General features: G+C 45.1%; 1 protein-coding gene across 1 annotated transcript in view; it reads left to right on the forward strand.

Moving 5' to 3' along the window:
- Window positions 1–528: 528 nt before the first annotated feature.
- Window positions 529–23,044, forward strand: part of cyp7b1 (cytochrome P450, family 7, subfamily B, polypeptide 1) — a 275,831-nt gene continuing 253,315 nt past the window's right edge. The window contains exon 1 of the mRNA XM_070891825.1: window positions 529–705. Coding sequence (XP_070747926.1) covers window positions 629–705 — 77 coding nt within the window. The 5' untranslated portion in view covers window positions 529–628. The remainder of the gene's footprint in view (window positions 706–23,044) is intronic.

Here is a 23,044-nt window from a genome sequence, read left to right on the forward strand (position 1 = left end):
TGCCAAATTTTTGCCCACTCACTTAGCCTGTCTATATCCCTTTGTAGATTTTTTGTGTCTTCCTCACAATTTGCTTTCCCACCCATCGGCAACAAACTTGGCTACATTACACTTGGTTTCTTCATCCAAGTCATTAATATAGATTGTAAGTAGTTGAGGCCCCAGCACCGATCCCTGCGGCACCCCACTAGTTATTGTTTGCCAACCCAACTCTCTGCTTTCTATTAGTTAGTTAGTGGAGTTGAGGTAGAAGATCAGCTTTGATCTTATTGAATGGCTAAGGCGGTTTGAGTGGCCGTATGCCTGCTCCTGCTCCTAATTCTTATGTACTTATATCCCAGTCCTCTGTATCAATCTCAGGATGCCCCGGAGTCTCAAAATTCTCGTCTCCTTCATACCAATAACCGTCTTGTTGGCACCAGTCTCAGAATGTCACGTGTTATTTTGTGCCAAGCCCAGGGCACCTCTCTTTGCACCAGCCTCCCTCCGGACCAGTCTTGGCTTTGATTTAGCAGGGAGCATGCGCGAGGTTTAGATAGTCAGCGACTCTTTCTAAAGTTGAAGAGGAAGAAGGACTCTGAGGCAAGCAGACAGCTCCTGCTGTCACGCTCGGAAATCCGCAACAGAAATGTCGCTGGTCGTCGGTCTGATCCTTGCAGCTGTAGTTCTTGTACTTGTGAGGAGTCTGGTGGTAAGGAGGCGCAGGTAAGAGAAGCTCTTCTCCCACTGCGGGAACCCTCGCTTTCACTATTCAGCTGCCTGCAAAGTTTCGGCAAAAAATCGAGAGGAAACCGAGACAGACTCAGAGTGAAACACTAAACCACTTTGCGGTGCAAGGTGAAGTTTTCCCGACAAACAGCGACCCATGACCTAACTTCACTCTGAATTGCATTTTCAAAGGCTGCTTTGTGCAAGTTGAATGTACTTTCAATTTAGTGCTTTGAAAAACTAGTCTAGTCGCGTAGACCAAATGTTAATTTCGGAAAAGTTTGCAAGGCTTCTTCCTGTTTCGAATGGTTCTAATCACACAGTGTTTGCTATGTTGTGAGTGAGGGTCAGTTCTGGCAGGCATTGATCCACTCTGGAATTTGAAGAGGGGCGGCGGGGGTGGGGTTGATGAGCTCTCCGTGCCCATTGACAGCGAGATTCTTCTGAGTGACCCATTACATCACCGACCTCAGGCCAGTAGCTACAGAACCGATTCCAGCCTGACAGCACCACCTTTACACTGCCTGACTCCAAAATGAAGTCTTCGAGCTAGGACAGAGCTCTGCTTTGGGAAAATCCACATTTCCAACTTTAGTTTCAGTCAGTTAAAAAAGATCAACTTGGTTGGTACTCATTATACTGCACGAAGTACTGAATGTCAATTTGATATTGAATTAACACATTTTTCCTGTTTCTCTATGCTGGGCTGAGACAGTTTCAGCTTGGTTTAGATACTTGGGTTTGAATTCAGTTGCTTTTTAAAAAGTTATTTATGTTTTGAAATGAATTGGATAGTTTTGGAATTGTGGAAAGAACACCAGTTCGGGATATAGAGGATGTCCAAACTTGTTTCACTGGGATGAAAAGAAGGGTAAGACTGCAAATAAGTTACGGAGGCCTGATTCACTAGCAGCTTATTTTTTTAATTAATGTATGAACTACTCTGCCTCACTGTGTACTTTGATTGTGTATATAGTGTAAGTTAGGGCAATAAATATTTTCTGGGGCCAGTAAGTCAGTTCTGACTTAATGTTACCTGTCCTAATCGGTTTATCCAGAAAAGTTTGTTCAGTCTCTCCAAGCACTTACAAGAACAGCGATATAAAATAAATGAGAAAGGATAATACATGTTGTTGTATTATAGATTTTTATTTTAAATTATTGGTCTGGATTTTGCGGTCAGCAGCGAAGGGACAGTGCTCACCGCTGACCTCAACAAAAAAAGCTGCCCACAAAGATGTAGTGGGATCTGTGGTGTTGATTCCTCTATTTCGTCGTCTGTTTCAATCTGGCGCCATCTATAGGGAGTCACTGGCGGCCAGGAACAGTGAAGTTTCAAATCGGCGGAGCAGCTAATCAGATTGAAGAATCCTCACACAGGAAACCAGGAAGTAAAAATCATTGATTATCATTCACTTTTGAATCATTTTACAGAGCGTGAAATAAAGATTGGGACATACACATGGCATTAAGGTAGAAACTGAAATGTCATAAACAGACTTTAATATTTAAAATCGATAGAATTTTTTCATGGAATAGAGGGAATGACACTCCACACTTCTAAAATTAGATTTTCAGGGCCATAGAGGTTGTTCAGCAGTAATTATAACTTGGTGTGTCATTAAAAACTCAATTACATCTTATTCAACAAGGCTTAACGTTTTCAATGGTTTTTACAGTGAGAATAGTGCGTAAAAAGTTTAATAAGTTCATGTCAAATCACTGATTCCATGTTGATTGCATCTTCAAAGACTCCACACCCTGTGGAGGAGCAGGATATCACTGATTTCCGTGTTTAATTGTGCATGTGTAGACACCAGAAGTAGCTGTCAGTTTTACACAGTAATGATGCGAACACTGAAAGTTTCACAGTCATTACAACTGCAAATTCTGGGCCAATATGCACTTAATACAAAGAATTTCTGCAGGACAACTGAACACTGCAGTCCAGTAACTGTTATACAGTCTAAATGATGTAGTATGTGTTCTGGTTATCTATTTGGGAGAATGTATAATACTGTACAGGGTACATATACTTTCAGGTCTTTATTGCTCTTTTAAAAATATTGTTCAAGCATTTTGCTTCATACTGTCTCTTGAATATGGAGATGCTGCTAATATTTTGCTCTCCTCCCCCTTTGATTTTACAATATAATGTATAGTTTAAAGAACAATAATGCATTTCAATTCAATATTTGGGGTTTTCAGGAACAGCTCAATTGTTCTTATGAATTATAGCATTTGTACAACTACTTGATTCCTCTGTCACCTTAACTGCACCACAATCGCTACAATTATTACATTTAAGTTAAGCTATTGCAGTATTAATATTTTCTTCACTTTTCCTTGGATCAAACAATTCTTGAAGATTACGTTTTTTTGAAACTTTTAAAATGTTATCCCCACCATTTTAAAATAAAATTTCAAGGTAATGTTATTGTAGATTTGTCTTGTGTTCTGGTGTGTTACCATTGTTAATACCAGAATACTGTACCAATAGTAATTATCACTGTATATTTTCCATCCATTGTTAAACCCAAATATATCTCTAACTGAAATAAGAATAGGGTCAATTATTAAAAGGTAATTTTTGACTGGAGTAAGCCAGAAATTATCTTGTACTCTGAGGTTGCTGGGTCAAAATCCTGGGACTGCCTACCCAACAGCACTGTGGGAGCACCTTCATCACATGGACTGCAGAGGTTCAAGAAGAAGGTCTACCACCATCTTCTCAGGGGAAATTAGGGATGGCCAATAAATGCTGGTCTTGTCAGTGATTCTCACATCCTGAGAATGAATTTTTAAAAATTGAGGCAGATTAGAAATTGCAGTTCAGATTCTCACTGCCTTTGTGACTTCAGTGGTGTTTAGTGCATTGGTTATTGATGTTTTTGAAGTAAGAGGTTGAAATAGAGAAACAATTATCCTTTCCAGAGTATTTATACACAAGGAAGCAAGTATTTAGTCTTGACAGAGCAGTGCTGTTTCTGTCAGCTCTGTCTTAGAGCTGTCCTCTGTGATTTTAGCCATATGTCAATGACTGCAAGGAACAGCAACTGCATTATAGCTATGTCAGTATGACAGCCAAATAGTTCTTTGCCATAGGTTCCTTACAGGCACTTTTAAGGCATTATACTAGCATGCCCAGTCCTCAATGTCTACCTGTATCTATGTGGTCATTAATATTGTTGTTCATTCATCTTGCTCCACCAATTCCCAAACAACTAACCACTCAAGAATACTTTTCCGGGAATCCTGGCTTTTCACAACTTTTAAGAATCAGGACTGCACATGTGAAGCTATGTGTAGCTTGCCATTTGAGTAAGAAGGAAAATCTCTACAGAAATATGTAGATGGTAGGCAATGCCCAAAATCTCATCCTGTAGACAATGCAAAATTATGTTGGCTCTAGATGCATTTTTTCTTTCCTTCAGAAGAGCATTTTAACAATGAGCGCTTGTATCTTTGAGGAGATGCCCTGTAGTATACAGCAGGGGTTGTCAACCGGGCGTCCGCGAGAAGATTTCAAGGAGTCTGTCAAAAATAACCAATAGAAACTCTCGTTTCATCTGTCGTCTCAATCCACTGCCCTCCTGACCAATAATCTTTGCCTGACTCGCACTGCTGGGTAGATGTGGCCAATCTGGGTGTTCACTTTATTTGGTGCTTTGGACGGGCATTGCAAAGCTAGTCAGCGCAGCCATTACAGGTTGGGATGTGGTTGTGCTTCAGACATAGCGGAGCAGGGCGATCAAGTGTGGAGAGAGATGCACCAGGACTGGGCCAACCGGAAATATATTGAGGTTATCACCAACAGCATCAAAAAGATAGCGAATTTCCTCAATTCATTCGGTAAGGAGCAGCAGCCAGTGAATAATAAATAACCGGCAGTAACAATAGAGTCACCAAAGGAGAGCTTCCTCTTTCCACTCACTCCCTCCCATGGGTGCCAGGTTTAGTGCCTGGTTCAAGCCATATGCTGTGTTCGTTTGTCTCTGACTTGATGGAAGTAGAAAAATAAAATTGCATCTAATTGCCAGTTATCGATTAGAAAGGGTGGGGTTAATATGGTTGGGTTTTCACGAATATTATATATATATATATATTATTAGAGGTAGTTTTGCTCATTCAAAATTTTAACTCTAAATATCACAAGCATTGTGGGATTCTTTCACACTCATGAAAGAACTTGTTGAATGATCCAACACTGATGCATTATATCAAGATTGTTTCCTGAATTGCCTGCTACCTTAGGAATCTGGCCCTAAGCAACACTGCATTGAAATCCACCAAACTGAGTATCTGTAAAGAGGAACATCTCTTTTTAATTTTATGATGCCAGTGTGTCTAACGGTGCATATTAAGGAAGGCTTTTTTTTTTAAACACCTCCTTCATCCCATTGGCAGGACACAAAAGTTTGCCATTCACTTCTTACCTCTAGTTTCCAACCTGTCTCAATGCGACACTCCTTCAGTACGGCACTGGAGATTATGCTATCAATCTTCTAGACACATTAAGTAAGTAAAACAAAAGTAATAAATATATATGTTTAATTGTATAACTAATTTTTATACGAGGAAAAAATACTTGTGTTGTGTTACAGAGGGTCTGTGGAAATTTTATAACACGGGAGGGGGGGCCTCGAGCAAAAATGTTGAGAACCCCTGGTATACAACACAAGATGCAAGGAAAATATTTCTGGTGTGCTCTGTTTCTTCTGCTTATTTCAATATCACTTAAGTGCAGCAACCAGAAAAACCCAGACATGAATTGAAGTCTATTATTATTATTGGCAAATCCTGACTGTCCAAGTGTTTAGGGTCTCTTTTTAAACTACAGTTTTCAAAGTATGCCCTGTCCACAAAAAGCAGGACAATTCCAGTCCATCCAACGACCACCCCATCAGTCTACTCTCAATTATCAGCAAAATATTAGAGATGGAGGGGAAGAAAGGGCTGTTTGACTGGTCAGAATGGTAGGAGGTGGGGGTTTAACTTGTGAAACCTCCAGGAATGCATACAACCAATGAGACAGTTGTACTGCAAATGCATCCTAAGGCCATAGGTTCTACTACAGGTGTTGACTAAAACAACTGGCATTTATTTAGCGCCTTTAACGTAGTTAAATGTCCCAGGGTGCTTGTTCTCATGTGGGCCTGGAAATTGACTTTTGCTTTAGTATTGATTTCAGAATTTAATGATTGAGTAGATTCGTCTACTGGAATAAAGGACCTGGTACAATATTTTAGGATTTGTAGTAAAGGAAGACTAATATGGTAGATGCATGCTGGGAAGCTATACCGACCCTGGACATGCTAAGGTTTGTGAATATGCTAACTATATGGCTCGGTAACTCAGTAACACAACTTAACATTGATCATTCCTAGTTCAGCTATAAGAAATGTGCAATCCTACGATCACAGGTCTTCTCTGAAATATGCATTTCATACAGAAATTAAAACATTTATTTTTATTTAAAGATTCCAGAGGTAGCTTAAGTGTAAACAAAACAGGTAAAGGGGGGAAATAATTATATGTAGCTCAAAATTTAATGGTAAAAAAAAAAATAACAGAATGGACTAAATTAGAGATCTAGATTAGACCTCCAGTGAGTGCCAATTACCAAAAATACACGGGCCTCGATTCCTGCAGTTACACTGGGGGATTGTGCATGCCAGATGCCCTCTAACGTTGTCCTCTTAGGAGAGCACTTCATTTATATGGGGCCAGCAGATCCTCCACAAATCTTTGTGTGAAGGCCCGAATACTAAAATGACTTGCCTAACCTGGATCCCTGGAGATGGAGCCCACCTCCACCCATCTGTAGGCTGGTATGCTTTATCTGACCTGCCATACTGGCCAAGTCTTGTGCCAATTCCCTTGTGGGCTGGGAAAGTGGAAACACTCTATCGGGAATCCCTGCCCCTCCCTGCTACCTCTTGCATGGCTGGTCTTGTAAAAGGTGGGTGGAGGATGCACCTCTTACAAGACTTGAGGATTTCCCAACTAAAGTTGTCACCTGGCGCCACTGGGGTCCCAGCCTTTTTCTGAGCAGTTCTGCGGGTTGAATGGGGGGGAACAGGGAAACTCAGCCTGAATTGTGCCTAATTTCTGAGTGGAAAACAAGGGCAAAAGGTGCCAATTTTGCAGCTCTACACCCTGCACCCCAAGGATGCCTTGAATTATCTGAGCCTGTATTGGGTTGTCCCTGACTGCTGCCTAGACAGGCGTCGGGCTACTTGCATATGTTAATGATGGGCCGAATTCCTGTTTTTGGATGCCTCATTTGGGTTTTGGTGCGTGCTAACTGCGCAAATGCAATACCACCAATTTTTGTCTATTTTTGTTACAATTGTAGATACTAGTTTTAAAATTGTGCATTCCCCTCAAAAAAAATATAGATTTACTGGAATTTGCATTGCTGTTTAGTGGACTTTATTTTTGTAAAACCCAGAAACTTATCTGGGTGGAGTGTGAAATAGAGCAGTCTGGTGCTTCACAGCTGAAGTGTTGCATCATTTAGTGGTTTAGCAAGAACAACCAAAACCTGTATAATGAGTGGAAGGAAGTGTGAATCGCAGTTAAATCTGGATTTGAACTCGCAGTTGTTTAGTTGAGAGCCTTGACATTTTACCACCTGGCCTACTGTAGAGGAACTTATTTCTGGTTTAGCCGCTCATTTCTAAATGCAATTGGTCCTTTTGCTATGTCCAGTAACAAAAGATTAATTTACACACCTTGACTAGGGTGTCAATTTGGCAACTTCCAGCACTGGTGTGAAGAAGCTATTGAATTATTGAGAATTACCTGCTAAGGTTAACATCCTTAGCTGATGTAGTTTCACTTTTGAGCGATATTGGCTGGAAACTGTGTTTCTGTCACTCTTCCAGTGAAGTAACATCAGTGGAGCAGGAGCAGCTCCGATGAATTTTGCAGCTATTACGTTACTGTGCTGAGGATATCACTCTGTCCATACCTTCTGCCATGGTGCCTCAATCTCTCGGCCTCTTCCATTATTCTCATCATCATCATTGGCAGTCCCTTGAAACGAGTATGACTTGCTTCCACGACAAGAAAAAGGATGAGTTCCCAGGTGTTTCAAATGAAGAACCCGAACTACAAAATGAAGGGTGGAAGCTGCCTGTGCGTGGATTTTTTTAGGGTGTGGTGGCCGCTGCACACCAGCCACCGCACGGGCTTGACAGAGCTAGGTCTTGGTCCAGTGGCAAGGATTACCCAAGACAACTGGAGACCTGCTCTGCTCCCTGGCCCTGAACTCACGCCTCCCCTGCGCCCCGATCACATCCCTCCACTGTCACTCGCCGCTCCTGCTGCATCTGCTCATGCTCCAATTACTGACTTGGACCTTGCTGACATCACTCTTTGCTGCTGTCGCCCACCTGCGCTGGACCTTGTAGTGGCATGCCTCCACGCTGCTCCCTGGGCCACACGCCATTCCTTTTATGGCCCCGGCCTGCCGCTGATAGTTTTTCGCAGGTCGGGGCTTCCACGCTGCACCCTGGGCCGCACGCCGCTCCTTATGCAGGTACAGCAAGTAATCAGGAAGGCAGTAATAAAGGCCAGCATTCCACTGTCATAACGAATGGGGGTATGCCTATTGTGAAAGCCATTCCAGCTGCGTCGTCCTTATAAATGCATTGGGGGTGTGCGCGGGTATCCAAAAAATTTCGGGTGCATTGATACCGACAGCACTTTGATTAAGTATTGTGCAAGTCTCAGTAAAAGAAATGTACAAATTCAAGGCAAAGAAAATCGCTATCAAACTCCAGAAATCTCACTTTTGCCGATATCGGGTGACATGCTACACCTAATTCTTTGGGCGTAGATCTACGCCAGCACATTATTTGGGTAAATCCAGGAAACTGACGTGAGCTGGTCTTCTTTTACATTACATGGGGGTGGAGTGGCAGAAGGTTTTGACAGATGTATCTTGGAAGCAGTGCAAATGATCAAGGCAATTTACACGTCATGATGTTTTAGTGTAAAACCGGAGTAAATCAGTTAAGCGTGAATTTCTTCAGAAAAAGCAGTGAGATTCCACTCTTGCTCCATAGTAACCAAAAACCTTACAGGAAATTACAGGCCTGTTTATTCCAATCAAAAGGTAATTACAACTGGGGTAATTGGTAACCTAAACTACAAGCACGTTATTAGAAAGGAACAACTTCTGTATTGTATCAGGCAAGATCCACCTATGGGAACTCTGTAAAGTTATGTGTGAAAATAATTCTATGAAATACTCATTATAATAGCGTTGAATTGTATTTTTTCTGCGAACTTCCCAGATTTGCTTGGTTACAATCAGCATCATATGATGTCACATTTATTTGCATTCAGTAAGAGATATTAACAGATACCAAGGGACAAATTGAGGTAAATGATTTGAATAATATCTAGTTTCCAATTGCGTGCCTTTAACTTGCTGCCAGTGGTAAATTAAGATTCTATTCTACAGAAACTGCTGCTTTCATGCTTGAGCAGTAACTGCAGCCTGTTACTGCCAGCATGCTATATATGGAGCTTTTGGTACTTGTTAAATCTGGTTTCCCCCAATAGTCCAGCAAGTTTATCCAGTCAGTGGCTGTGATATGTAAACCAGGAAGGACTCCTGGTTTGATCCCTGTTTAGCTAATCTCGGGTGGTAGAATTGTTACTATTGGCCTCTGCTAGGTTGGGAAAAATTGGTCGGGGTTCTTGTTGCTAATCATAATCCAGATACACCTTCTGAAGGTGTGCGCGTGTGTGTGTGTCCATTAAATGAGGACATAAATGGGGTAGGCTATGACTTTTGCCATGTCCGATAGCCAGTGAGGATTCAGTTCAAGGCTCACACAGGAATAATGGACACTTGGATGAGGTATGGAGATTGGTTAAAGCCTGTAGAACTGCACCCCATCAAAGAAATTATGCTTTTGGGAGGGGAGGAGGTTGGGGGGAGAGAAGAGAAAAGTGACAGATTATTAAACTGTAGACATTTCTGATTGATGCTAGGGTGGAAACACCACTACTGATGCGATGAGTACTGATTTAGTCACTAATTTAGCTTTCATTTCGATGACTCTCCCTATTAACACACCCAGGAACGTGGCAAGATTACTGCTGGGGGAGAAGGGATATCTCCTACAGGCATGGCTAATAACCCCCTCCACTTCCTCATCATGCCTGAGGATACAAGTATAATCAAGGCCAGGGGACCACCAGGGTCATTACTGAGAACACCATTAGGATGCTGAAGCAGAGGTTTAGGTGTCTCAACAGGTCTGGGGGCTTGCTTCAATACACCCCACAAAAGCTTCCCGCATCGTTGTGGTATACTGAATACTACACAACCTTGCTTTACAGAGGCCTGCATTTGGAGGAGGCAGTAGTCCTCATTGAACGAGATAGACCGGCGGAAGCTGAGGAAGCAGCTGATGGAGGGCCACCTCAGTACCCTGCAGCAAGAAATGTGAGGGATGAGCTAATTGCTCAGTGATTCCAGTGACCTCATTCCCCTGCCCTCAAATTGTACACCCAACCTCTCTATAGTAAGTCTTTGTTATATCCTTCATCCTGCCATAAAGAACATTCAAGCCATTTGGACAACTTCTATATCAATGACATTCTGACAATGCAGACGCAGAAGCTGCTATTAAACCACGTTAGAAGTTTTCTTAAAAGAAGTTTTACTACTCCTATGAGGTGCTTCTCGAATGGCGTCAGCACAGCTGATTGAAGGTGCTATTCTTCATGTGTGGACTCTCCTGATGCTTGTGGCCAGTGACCTCTCAGTGCTCAAGCCTGTGAGGGCTTGGCAGCAGGCTACTGCACCCCGGCTTTTTCAGGTGTAGCCTGGCCCAGCTTAATTCCTGGCACCATGGTGGCTATTTTGATGGAATGGCGAAGGAGCAGAGAAAGGGCCACACATAGTGCTCACATCGTGTCAGTGACATTCCTGTAGGGCCGAGACTCAGCACTTCCACTGAACTACAGGAGAGCAGACTGCAGTATATAGGGACTCCTTCATGTCCCTATATATTTTGTCCTCCAATCTTTCCAAGGTGGAGACAGTGTCTGTATGGCAGTCGTTTCAGCTTCTACCAAAGCCGCAAATGCTGGTGACAATGACTCCTTGTCTAGGCTCTGCTTCTGTGTCCCTGGAGGTGACGACACTCTCCTGGGTAGACTGCACAGTGCTGAGGCGAGCGAGATGACACAACAGAGCCTAGAAGCAGAATCCTCCACTTTCTCAGCCATAGTGCGGAAACTCCTTGATGGGCCTTCCGATCTCTGGTTCAACTGCGTGTATGAGGCCATCAGTTTTCTTTTTGTGGCTGGGCCCCTGAAGTCCTCATATATCTCTTGCTCAGCAGAGCTGGGACAGCACCTGATCCCCCCCCTCCCCTAGCAAGCTCGTTCCTGGGCTGCCCTTGCCACCAGTACCTGTTTACTTGTGCTTGATGTTTCACCACATGCAGACAGACCCATCTAACCCAATGCATGGTGCCATTGTCTGAGCTGGTGATTGGGAGGGATAGAGTGCATGGTGATGTCTCCTCTTGGAGGAGTGTGCTCCTGAGGTTTCTGCTGGAGAAGGCATTTGCTGCTGAGAATGAGCTGGAAGAAAGAGAAAAGGGACAAGAGCCAAGATGGCATAGAGAAACTGGACATGGGAAGATAACAGTCTTGAGAATCCAGCTTGAGAAATTTTTACTGAAGGGAATGAAGGGTTATAAGTCATATTCAGAAACCCTGCTCTGGTAAGTTGGAAGCCTCACCCTCCCTGATTGTTTGTTTATTGCTCTGCCTGGCCCACTAATCTCAAGGGCTCGAGGCCCTGATAAAGGGCGCGGGGAGTCGGAGGAGCAACACATGCTGGGAGATTGAGGCCGAAAGTAAAAGAAAGAAGTAAAAAGAAATCGAAGTGTGATGTCACAGCCAAGCGGGTAAGTGATTGGCTGGTGGATTGGTGAGTATTTTATCTCTTTCTTTTCTTATAAGCAGGAAACCCTTGGCATTGTTGCCAAATTAAATTAATTTAAGGATTAAGTCATGGCAGGAGAGCCCAGACCCATGTCATGCTCCTCCTGTGCTATGTGGGAAGTCAGGGACGCTCCTGACAGACCGCATTGCGGCACTGGAGCTGTGCATGGACGCACTCTGGAGCATCCGCGATGTTGAGAATGTCTTGAACAGCACATTTAGTGAGTTGGTCACACCGCAGGTAAAGGTTACACAGCTAGATAGGGACTGGATGACCATCAGGCAGTGCAGTGGAAGGAAGGTAGTGCAAGGGTCCCCTGCGGTCATCTCCCTCCAAAACCGATACACCACCTTGGGTAATGCTGGAGGCGAGGGCTCATCAGGGGAAGGCAGCAGCAGCCAAGTCCATGGCACCAGGGGTGGCTCTGCTGCACAGGAGGGCAGGAAAAAGAGTGGGAGAGCTAGACTGATAGGGGATTCTATTGTAAGGGGAATAGATCGGAGTTTCTGCGGCCGCAAACGAGATTCCTGGATGGTACGTTGCCTCCCTGATGCAAGAGTCAAGGATGTCTTGGAGCAGCTGCAGCGCATTCTGGAGGGGGAGGGTGAACAGCCAGCTGTCATGGTACATATAGATACCAACGATATAGGTAAAAAATGGGATGAGGTCCTACAAGCTGAATTTAGGGAGCTAGGAGTTAAATTAAAAATAGTAATCTCAGGATTGCTACCAGTGCCACGTGCTAGTCAGAGTAGGAATTGCAGGATAGCTCAGATGAATACGTGGCTTGAGGAATGGTGCAAGGGGGAGGAATTCAAATTCCTGGGACATTGGAACCGGTTCTGGGGGAGGTGGGATCATTACAAACCGAACGGTCTGCACCTGGGCAGGACCGAAACCGATGTCCTAGGCAGTGTGTCTGCGACTACTTTTGGGGAGGGTTTAAACTAAAATGGCAGAGGGATGGGAATCTATGCAGGGAGGCAGAGGGAAGTAAAAAGGGGGCAGAAGCAAAAGGTAGGAAGGAGAAAAACGAGTGGAGGGCAGAGAAATCAAGGGCAAAAATCAAAAAGGGCCACATTAAAACATAATTCTAACAGGACAACGAGTGTTAAAAAAACAAGACTGAAGGTTCTGAGTCTCAATGCGAGGAGCATTCGTAATAAGGTGGGATGAATTGACTGTGCAGATAGCTGTTAACGGATATGTAATTGGGATTATGGAGACATGGCTCCAAGGTGACCAAGGCTGGGAACTCAACATCCAGAGATATTAAATATTCAAGAAAGATAGACAGGAAGAAAAAGGAGGTGGGGTAGTGTTACTGGTTAAAGAGGAGATTAATACAATAGTAAGGAAGGACATTAGTGTGGATGATGTGGAATCTATATGAGTAGATTCACCAAAGGGCAGAAAATGTTAGTGGGAGTTGTGTAAAGACCACCAAACAGTAATAAGTCGGTTGGGGATGGCATCAAACAGGAAATTAGGGACGGGTGCAATAAGGGTACAGCAGTTATCGTGGGTGACTTTAATCTACATATTGATTGGGCTAACCAATCTGGTAGCAATACTGTGGAGGAGGATTTCCGGTGTATATAAGGGATGGTTTTCTGGACCAATATGTTGAGGAACCAACTGGAGAGCAGGCCATCCTAGACTGGGTCCTGTGTAACGAGAGAGGATTAATTAGCAATCTGGTCGTGCGGGGCCCCTTGGGGAGGACTGACCATAATATGGTAGAATTCTTCATTAAGATGGAGAGTGACACAGTGAATTCAGAGACTAGGGTCCTGAACTTAAAGAAAGGAAACTTCGAAGGTATGAGACGTGAATTGGCTAGGATAGACTGGAGAATGATACTTAAAGGGTTGACGATGGATAGGCAATGGCAGACATTTAAAGATCACATGGATGAACTACAACAATTGTACATCCCTGTGTGGCGTAAGAATAAAAAAGGGAAGGTGGCTCAACCGTGGCTAACAAGGGAAATTAAGGATAGTGTTAAATCCAAGGAAGAGGCGTATAAATTGGCCAGAAAAAGCAGCAAACCTGAGGACTGGGAGAAATTTAGAATTCAGCAGAGGAGGACAAAGAGTTTAATTAGGAGGTGGAAAATAGAGTATGAGAGTAAGCTTGCAGGGAACATAAAAACTGACAGGCTTCTATAGATATGTGAAGAGAACAAGATTAGTGAAGATTAATGTACGTCCCTTGCAGTCAGAATCAGGTGAATTCAGAATGGGGAACAAGGAAATGGCAGACCAATTGAACAAATACTTTGGTTCTGTCTTCACTAAGGAAGGAAGACACGAATAACCTCCTGAAATTATTAGGGGACCGAGGATCTAGTGAGAAGGGGGAAATCCTTATTAATCAGGAAATGGTGTTAGGGAAACTGAAGGGACTGAAGGCCGATAGATCCCCAGGGCCTGATAGTCTGCATCCCAGAGTACTTAAGGAAGTGGCCCTAGAAATAGTAGATGCATTGGTGGTCATTTTCCAACATTCCATGGATTCTGGTTCAGTTCCTATGGATTGGACGGTAGCGAACGTAACCCCACTTTTTAAAAACAGGAGGGAGAGAGAAAACAGCCTGACATCGGTGGTGGGGAAAATGCTGGAATCAATTATTAAAGATGGAATAGCAGCGCATTTGGAAAGCAGTGACAGGATCGGTCCAAGTCAGCATGGATTTATGAAAGGGAAATCATGCTTGACAAATCTTCTGGAGTTTTTTGAGGGTGTAACTAGTAGAGTGGATAAGGGAGAACCAGTGGATGTGTTGTATTTGGACTTTCAAAAGGCTTTTGACAAGGTCCCACACAGGAGATTAGTGTGCAAAATTAAGGCACATGGTATTGGGGGTAATGTACTGACGTGGATAGAGAACTGGTTGGCAGACAGGAAGCAAAGAGTAGGAATAAACGGGTCCTTTTCAGAATGGCAGGCGGTTACTAGTGGGGTACTGCAGGGGTCAGTGCTAGGACCCCAGCTATTTACAATATACATTAATGATTTAGACGAAGGAATTGAATATAATATCTCCAAGTTTGCAGATGACAATCAGCTGGGTGGCAGTGTGAGCTGTGAGGAGGCTGCTAGAAGGCTGCAGGAGGACATGGACACGTTAAGTGAATGGACAAATACACGACAGATGCAGTATAATGTGGATAAGTGTGAGGTTACCCACTTTGGTGGCAAAAACAGGAAGGCTGATTATTATCTGAATGGTGGCAGATTAGTAAAAGGGTAGGTGCAATGAGACCTGGGTGTTACGGTACATCAGTCATTGAAGGTAGGCATGCAGGTTCAGCAGGCAGCAACGAAAGCAAATGGCATGCTGGCCTTCATAGCGAGGGGATTTGAGTATAGGAGCAGGGAGGTCTTACTGCAGTTGTATAGGGCCTTGGTGAGGCCACGTCTTGAATATTGTGTGCAGTTTTGCTCTCCTAATCTGAGGAAGGACTTGCTTGCTATTGAGGGAGTGCAGCGAAGGTTCACCAGACTGATTCCCCGGATGGCAGGACTGACATATAAAGAAAGACTGGATCGACTAGGCTTGTATTCATTGGAATTTAGCAGAATAAGAGGGGATCTTATAGAAACATATAAAATTCTGATGGGATTGGACAGGTTAGATGCAGGAAGAATGTTCCCAATGTTGGGGAAGTCCAGAATCAGGGGTCACAGTCTAAGGATAAGGGGTAAGCCATTTAGTACCGAGATGAGGAGAAACTTCTTCACTCAGAGAATTGTGAACCTATGGAACTCTCTACCACAGAAAGTTGTTAATGCCAGTTCGTTAGATATATTCAAAAGGGAGTGAGATGTGGCCCTTACGGCTAAAGGGATCAAGGGTTATGGAGAGAAAGCAGGAATGGGATAATGGAGTTGCATGATCAGCCATGATCTTATTGAATGGTGGTGCAGGCTCGAAGGGCCGAATGGCCTACTCCTGCACCTATTTTCTATGTTTCCTGCTCTGCCTGGGTGAGTGATGATGTTTGCTGCTACTCAACCTGTTTTGGATCTCTCCCTTGCAATATGCGCTGTCTTGACCTGCAGAAAGAGAGGATGAGAATTAGCAAGTGGCTGTTAAAAGTTAAGTGGAGCTGTGTGGGGTTTGTGCATATAGTGGATGTACTGAGAAGTGTAGATGAAACAAAATGAAATGTGGATGGGGAGATGATGAATATAAAAGGAAATGTATGTAATGTGGTGGGGGAGAAATTGGTGGTTGTGTAAGTTGTCGGATGTGTGAAGAGAAACACAGGCGAGTGTGTTTGCAACACCTCCTCTCTTTCTCATTCCAATGTGCCCTTGTGATTGTATATTGAAGGTTGTGATAGAGGGCAGGCAATTGTAAAGGAGTCGGGGTGAAAGAAGTATTTGCAGGTGCCATTGAGATAGCTGACGTGAAGAGATATACTCGTTCCTTGTGAGATCAAAACCTCTTTCGAGAATGAAGCCACATCTGAGGGAGCGATGCTGGTGGGTCTGATTGTGTCACCCTCCTTTGTCCATGCCTGCACAAATATGGTTTTGTGGATGCTCCTGCACTTGTGGGCGAAAGGCTCTCCCTTTCTCTATTACAACCTCCAGAAGCATCGAAAAAGCAGGGTGTTGTGTATCTGTAAAGCATGCACTCCCAGGTTCCGCCATCAGTGGGGCTCATCCCCTGAAGTCCCAAGGGATCCCAGCATCCCTTGGATGCACTGTATATAAGTCGGCCCCTAAGGCCTGTTCCTCACTCTGGTGTGTCTTATTAAAGACTGAGGTCCCTGTTACTTTAACCTCCCTGTGTGCAGTCTCATCTGTGTTAGGAACACAATAACTGGTGACGAGAATACGAATCCAACGCAAAGATGCAGCAAATTGTGGGCATCCTGGAGAAGTTCTCAGAGGGTGAGGACTGGGAAGCCTATGTTGAACGGCTAGACCAGTACTTTGTAGCCAACGAGCTGGACGGAGAAGGAAGCGCTGCAAAAGGGAGAGCAGTTCTCTTCACAGCTGCAGGGCACCGACCTACAGCCTCATGAAGAATCTTCCGGCTCCGGTGAAACCCACAGATAAGTCGTATGAGGAGCTGTGCACACTGGTTCGAGAGCATCTTAACCCGAGGGAGAGCGTGTTGATGGCGAAGTATCGGTTCTACACTTGCCAGCGATCTGAAGGTCAGGAAGTGGCGAGCTATGTCGCCGAGCTAAGGCGACTTGCAGGACAATGTGAGTTTGACGGCTACCTGGAGCAAATGCTCAGAGACATTTTTGTACTGGGCATTGGTCACGAGACCATCCTACGAGAACTTTTGACTGTAGAGACACCGACTCTCAGTAAGGCCATTGTGATAACACAAGCGTTTATGTCCACCAGTGATAACACCAAACAAATCTCTCAGCACACAAGTGCTAGCAATGTTCACAAATTAACTGGAACTGTGTTTGCGAGCAGAAATGTACAGGGCAGAAGCCACGAGTCTGCAACTGCTAGCAGGCCTCAGGTGACCCAGATGACTCAGAGTCCCCAACAAAGGATGAATACAAGGAAATTCACACCTTGTTGGCGTTGTGGAGGCCTCCATTCAGCCTATTAATGCCGCTTCAAAGGGTATGTTTGCAAGAGCTGTGGAACAATGGGGCACATCCGACGAGCTTGCAAATGAGCTGCAAGCTCTGAAAAACCTGCTAACCACCACGTGGCACAGGAAGATCAGTCCATGGTGGATCAAAGCAATTTCGAGTCTCAGAGAGAGGAGGCAGATGTTGAAGTACACTGGGTGCACACATTTTTGACAAAATGTCCATTTATTATGTTAAACATAAAATTGAATGGCTTACCCATGGAACTGGACACTGGCGCTAGCCAATCCATCATGAGTAAAAAGATGTTTTAGAGACTGTGGTGCAACAAGGCATTCAGACCAGCCCTGAGCCCCATCCACACGAAACTGAGAATGTACACCAAAGAGCCTATTACTGTCCTGGGCAGTGCCATGGTCACGGTCACCTACGAGGGCGCCTGCACGAACTGCCACTCTGGATTGTCCCGGGCGATGGCCCCACACTGCTTGGAAGGAGCTGGCTGGGCAAAATCCGTTGGAACTGGGATGACATCCGAGCGCTATCACATGTCAATGAGGCCTCATGTACCCAGGTTCTTAACAAATTTCCTTCCCTAATTGAGCCAGGCATTGGAAACTTTTCCGGGGCAATGGTGCAGATCCACTTGGTCCCAGAGGCACGACCCATTCACCACAAGGCGCGAGCGGTACCTGACATGATGAGGGAGAATGTGGAAATCGAGCTGGACAGGCTGCAACGCGAGGGCATCATCTCCCCAGTGGAATGCAGCGAGTGGGCCAGCCCGATTGTTCCAGTACTCAAAAGTGATGGCACGGTCAGGATTTGCGGCATTTATAAAGTAACTATTAATCGTTTCTCGCTACAGGACCAATATCCGTTACCTAAGCCAGACGACATTTGCGAAGCTGGCAGGAGGCAAGACGTGCACCAAGCTCAACCTGATTTCGGCTTACATGACGCAGGAGCTGGAGGAGTCTTCGAAGGGCCTCACCTGCATCAACACGCACAAGGGACTGTTCATCTACAACAGATGCCCATTTGGAATTCGGTCAGCTGCAGCGATCTTCCAGAGAAACATGGAGAGCCTACTCAAGTCGGTACCACACACGGTGGTCTTTCAGGAGGACATATTGGTCACGGGTCGGGACACCACCGAGCACCTACAAAACCTGGAGGAGCTCCTCCAGCGACTGGATCGTGTAGAGCTGCAGCTGAAGAGGTCGAAATGCATCTTCATGGCAACAGAAGTGGAGTTTTTGGGGAGAAAGATCGTGGCGGACGGCATTTGGCCCACAGATGCCAAGACACAGGCTATCAGGAATGCGCCCAGGCCACAGAACGTCACGGAGCTGAGGTCATTCCTGGGATTCCTCAACTATTTTGGTGACTTCCTACCGGGTTTAAGCACCCTTTTAGAGCACCTACATGTGTTATTGCGCAAAGGTGAGAACTGGGTATGGGGAAAAAAACAAGTAATAGCTTTGGAGAATGCCAGAAACATTTTATGCTCCAACAAGCTGCTTGTATTGTGTAACCCGTGTAAAAGACTTGTGCTAGCATGTGATGCGTCGTCGTACGGAGTCTGGTGTGTATTACAACAAGCTAACGTTGCGGGGAAGTTGCAACCTGTCGCCTATGCTTCCAGGAGCTTTTCTAAGGCCGAGAGGGCCTACAGCATGATTGAGAAAGAGCCATTAGCGTGTGTGTGTTCGGGGTAAAGAAAATGCATCAGTACCTGTTTGGCCTCAAATTTGAGCTGGAAACCGATCACAAGCCCCTCGCATCCCTGTTCGCTGAAAATAAGCGGCTAAATACGAATGCTTCAGCCCGCATACAAAGGTGAGCACTCGCGCTATCAGCTTATAACTATACCATCCGCCACAGGCCAGGCACCGAGAACTGTGCGGATGCTCTCAGTCGGCTACCATTGCCCACCACGGGTATGGAAATGGCGCAGCCTGCAAACTTGTTAATGGTGGCGCAGCCCGCAGATTGTTGATGGTCATGGAAGCATTTGAAAATGATAAATCACTTGTCATGGCCCGCCAGATTAGGACTTGGACCAGCCAAGATCCCCTGCTGTCCCTAGTAACAAACTGTGTACTGCATGGGAGCTGGGCCAGCATCCCCGTTGAAATGCAAGAGCCAATCAAGCCATTCCAGTGGCGAAAGGACGAGCTGTCCATTCAGGCAGACTGCCTGTTATGGGGTAACCACGTAGTGCTACCAAAAAAAGGCAGGGAGACGTTCATCTCGGATCTCCACAGCACACACTCGGGTATAGTAATGATGAAAGCGATAGCCAGATCCCACAGGTGGTGGCCCGGTATCGACTCTGACTTAGAGTCCTGTGTACGGCAATGCAGCGTATGTGCTCAGTTGAGTAACCCGCCCACAGAGGCACCACTAAGTTTGTGGTCCTGGCCCTCCAGACCATGGTCGAGGATCCATGCCGACTATGCGGGCCCGTTTCTCGGTAAAATGTTCCTGGTGGTGGTGGATGCTTTTTCAAAATGGATTGAATGTGAAATAATGTCGGGAAGCACCGCCACCGCCACCATTGAAAGCCTGAGGGCCATATTTTCCATCCACGGTCTGCCTGATGTACTAGTCAGTGACAATGGGCCATGTTTCACCTGTGCCGAATTTAAAGAATTCATGACCCACAATGGGATCAAACATGTCACCTCGGTCCCGTTTAAACCAGCCTCCAATGGGCAGGCAGAGCGGGCAGTCCAAACCATCAAACAGAGCCTTAACCAAGTCGCAGAAGGCTCACTCCAAACCTGCCTGTCCCGAGTACTGCTCAGCTACCGCAAGAGACCCCACTCACTTACAAGGGTGCCCCCGGCTGAGCTACTGATGAACAGGACACTTAAAACCAGACTCTCGCTGGTTCACCCCAACCTGCATAATCAGGTAGAGAGCAGGCGGCAGCAACAAAGTGTAAACGATGGTCGCACCACTGTGTCATGGGAAATTGATCTGAATGACCCAGTGTATGTGCTAAACTATGGACATGGTCCAAGTGGATCGCGGGCACGGTGATAGCTAAAGAAGGCAGTGGGGTGTTTGTAGTCAAACTAGACAATGGACAAATTTGCAGAAAGCACCTGGACCAAACGAGGCTGCAGTTCACAGACTGCCCTGAACAACCCACAGCAGACACCACCTTTTTCGAGCCCACAACACACACCCAAAGGATCGACGACACCACACCAGACCAGGAAATCGAACCCATCACGCCCAACAGCCCAGCAAGGCCAGGCTCACCTAGCAGCCCTGCAGGGCCAACATCACGCCAGCCCAGCGAGGGCACAGCCAACAGACCAGAACAGACATTTGTACCGAGGCGGTCCACCAGGGAAAGAAAGGCTCCCAACCGCCTCACCTTGTAAATAGTTTTCACTTTGACTTTGTGCGGGGAGTGATGTTGTGTATCTGTAAAAGCATGCACTCCCATGTTCCGCCACCAGGGAGCTCATCCCCTGAAGTCCCAAGGGATTCCAGCATCCCTTGGGAGCACTGTATATAAGCCGGCCCCTAAGGCCTGTTCCTCACTCTGGGGTGTCTTATTAAAGACTGAGGTCACTGTTACTTTAACCTCCCTGTGTGCAGCCTCATCTGTGTTAGCAATACAATACAGGGGACAGACCTTCTCATCTCAGTAGAAAATGAATCCACCAGAGTTGGACGAGCAAAAATTCAAGCAGGGATGCAACCTCGCTTTAACAGATGCATCCTTACTTTGAATAAGCTGCGGGAGCCCGATTTCAGGTGGGTGGGCTGCCTGATTCGTGACGTGATCGTGAGGGCAACACATCAGTGAAATGGAAATGAAGCCTGGGAGTTAAAGAGAGATCTCAGACCTGTGTGATCATATGAGATTGATACTCGCCACTGGCCCCCCACCCCCCGACCTCCATTCCACTAAAATTGGGGCTTTCGTCTCCTGCCAACTAGTAGATTCACAAAGCAGGAAAAACCTTGGTTGATTATAGTTGAATAGCCCGCCAACACCCAGTGTCGAGATTTGTACATGAAGAAATAGTCAGTTGGGATGAAGTATTAAAGGGCTGCCAGTGGTCTAGTAGTAGCAGCTTCAGGAGAGCAATGGAGAAAATTGGAAGTAACACACCAATTCTGTACAGTATTATGTTAAATTGTGGTTTGGCATTGAATTGCTCAGGCAACCGGTCTTGCAGTGGTTTATTCATTTCTTGCAGATGATCTTATCAGTAAACCTGAGCAACAATACAACACATTCCAAGAATTTTAACCAAGTGATACATACTACCTCATGTTACTCTGCAAACATTAGGCTGAATTTTGAAGTTTTCCACTCGGTGGAAATGGGGCAGTCGCAGCCTGAAAATGCTGTGGAAGAACTTTCTGCATCGTTCCAGCCGTCACTGGCCATTTCCATCTTGCTGGGGTCCTCTGAATAGGCAGTCCATGAGACTTCCCAAAGAGAGTGCACAGCAGATTTAAATATTTAAATCAAGATCTTCTGACATCAATAAGAAGGTAGAACATAAGAAATAGGAGCAGGAGTAGGCCATTTGGCCCCTCGAGGCTGCTCCACCATTCAGTAAGATCATGGCTGATCTATCTCAACTCCCTACACTTTCCTGCACTATCTCCATATCCCTTGATTCCCTTAATATCCAAAGATCTATCAATCTCAGTCTTGAATATACTCATCGACTGAGCCTCCACAGCTCATTGGGGTAGAGAATTCCAAAGATTCACCACTCTCTGAGTGAAGAAATTTCTCCTCATCTCAGTCCTAAATGGCTGACACCTTATTCTGAGACTGTGACCCCTGGGTCTGGACTCCCCAGCCAGGGGAAACATCCTTCCTGAATCTACCCTGCTGAGCCCTGTAAGATTTTTGTATATTTCAATGAGATCACCTCTCATTCTTCTAAACTCTCGAGAATATAGGCCTAGTCTACTCAATCTCTCCTCATAGGACAGTCCCCCCATCCCAGGAATGAGTCTGGTGAATCTTTGTTGCATTCCCTCTATGACAAGTATATCCTTCCTTAGGTAAGGAGACTAAAACTGTACACAATACTCCAGATGTGTTTTCACCAGGGCACTGTATAATTGCAGTAAAACATCTTTAATCTAGTGCTGAAATCCTCTTGTAATAAAGGCCAACATACCACTTGCTTTCTTAATTGCTTGCTGTACCTTTCAGTGATTCATGTACAAGGACACCCTGGTCCCTCTGAACACATTTCCCAATCTCTCACCATTTAAAAAAATACTCTGTTTTACTATTTTTCCTACCAAAGTGGTTCACTTCACATTTCTCCACATTATATTCAATTTGCCATGTTCTTGCCCACTCACTTAATCTGTCCATAGCCCCCTTGCAGCCTCTTTGCATCCTCCTCGCAACTTGCATTCCCACCTAACTTTGTATCATCAGCAAATTTGGATATATTACATTTGGTCTCCTCATCCAAATCATTGATATAGATTGTGAATAGCCGAGGCCGAAGTACTGATCCTTGTAGAACCCCACTAGTTACAGCCTGCCAACCCAAAAATTACCCATTTATTCCAACTCTGTTTTCTGTCCGTTAACCAATCCTCTTCTTGCTAATATATTACTCCCAATCCCATGAGCCCTAATTTTATTTAATAACTTCCTGTGTAGTACCTTATCAAATGCCTTCTGAAAATCCAAATACATCACATCCACTGGTTCCCCCTTATCTATTCTGCTAGTTACAACTTAAAAAAAAAAAAT

Source organism: Pristiophorus japonicus, chromosome 1, assembly GCF_044704955.1.
Source record: "Pristiophorus japonicus isolate sPriJap1 chromosome 1, sPriJap1.hap1, whole genome shotgun sequence".
Classification (NCBI taxonomy): Eukaryota; Metazoa; Chordata; class Chondrichthyes; family Pristiophoridae; genus Pristiophorus; species Pristiophorus japonicus.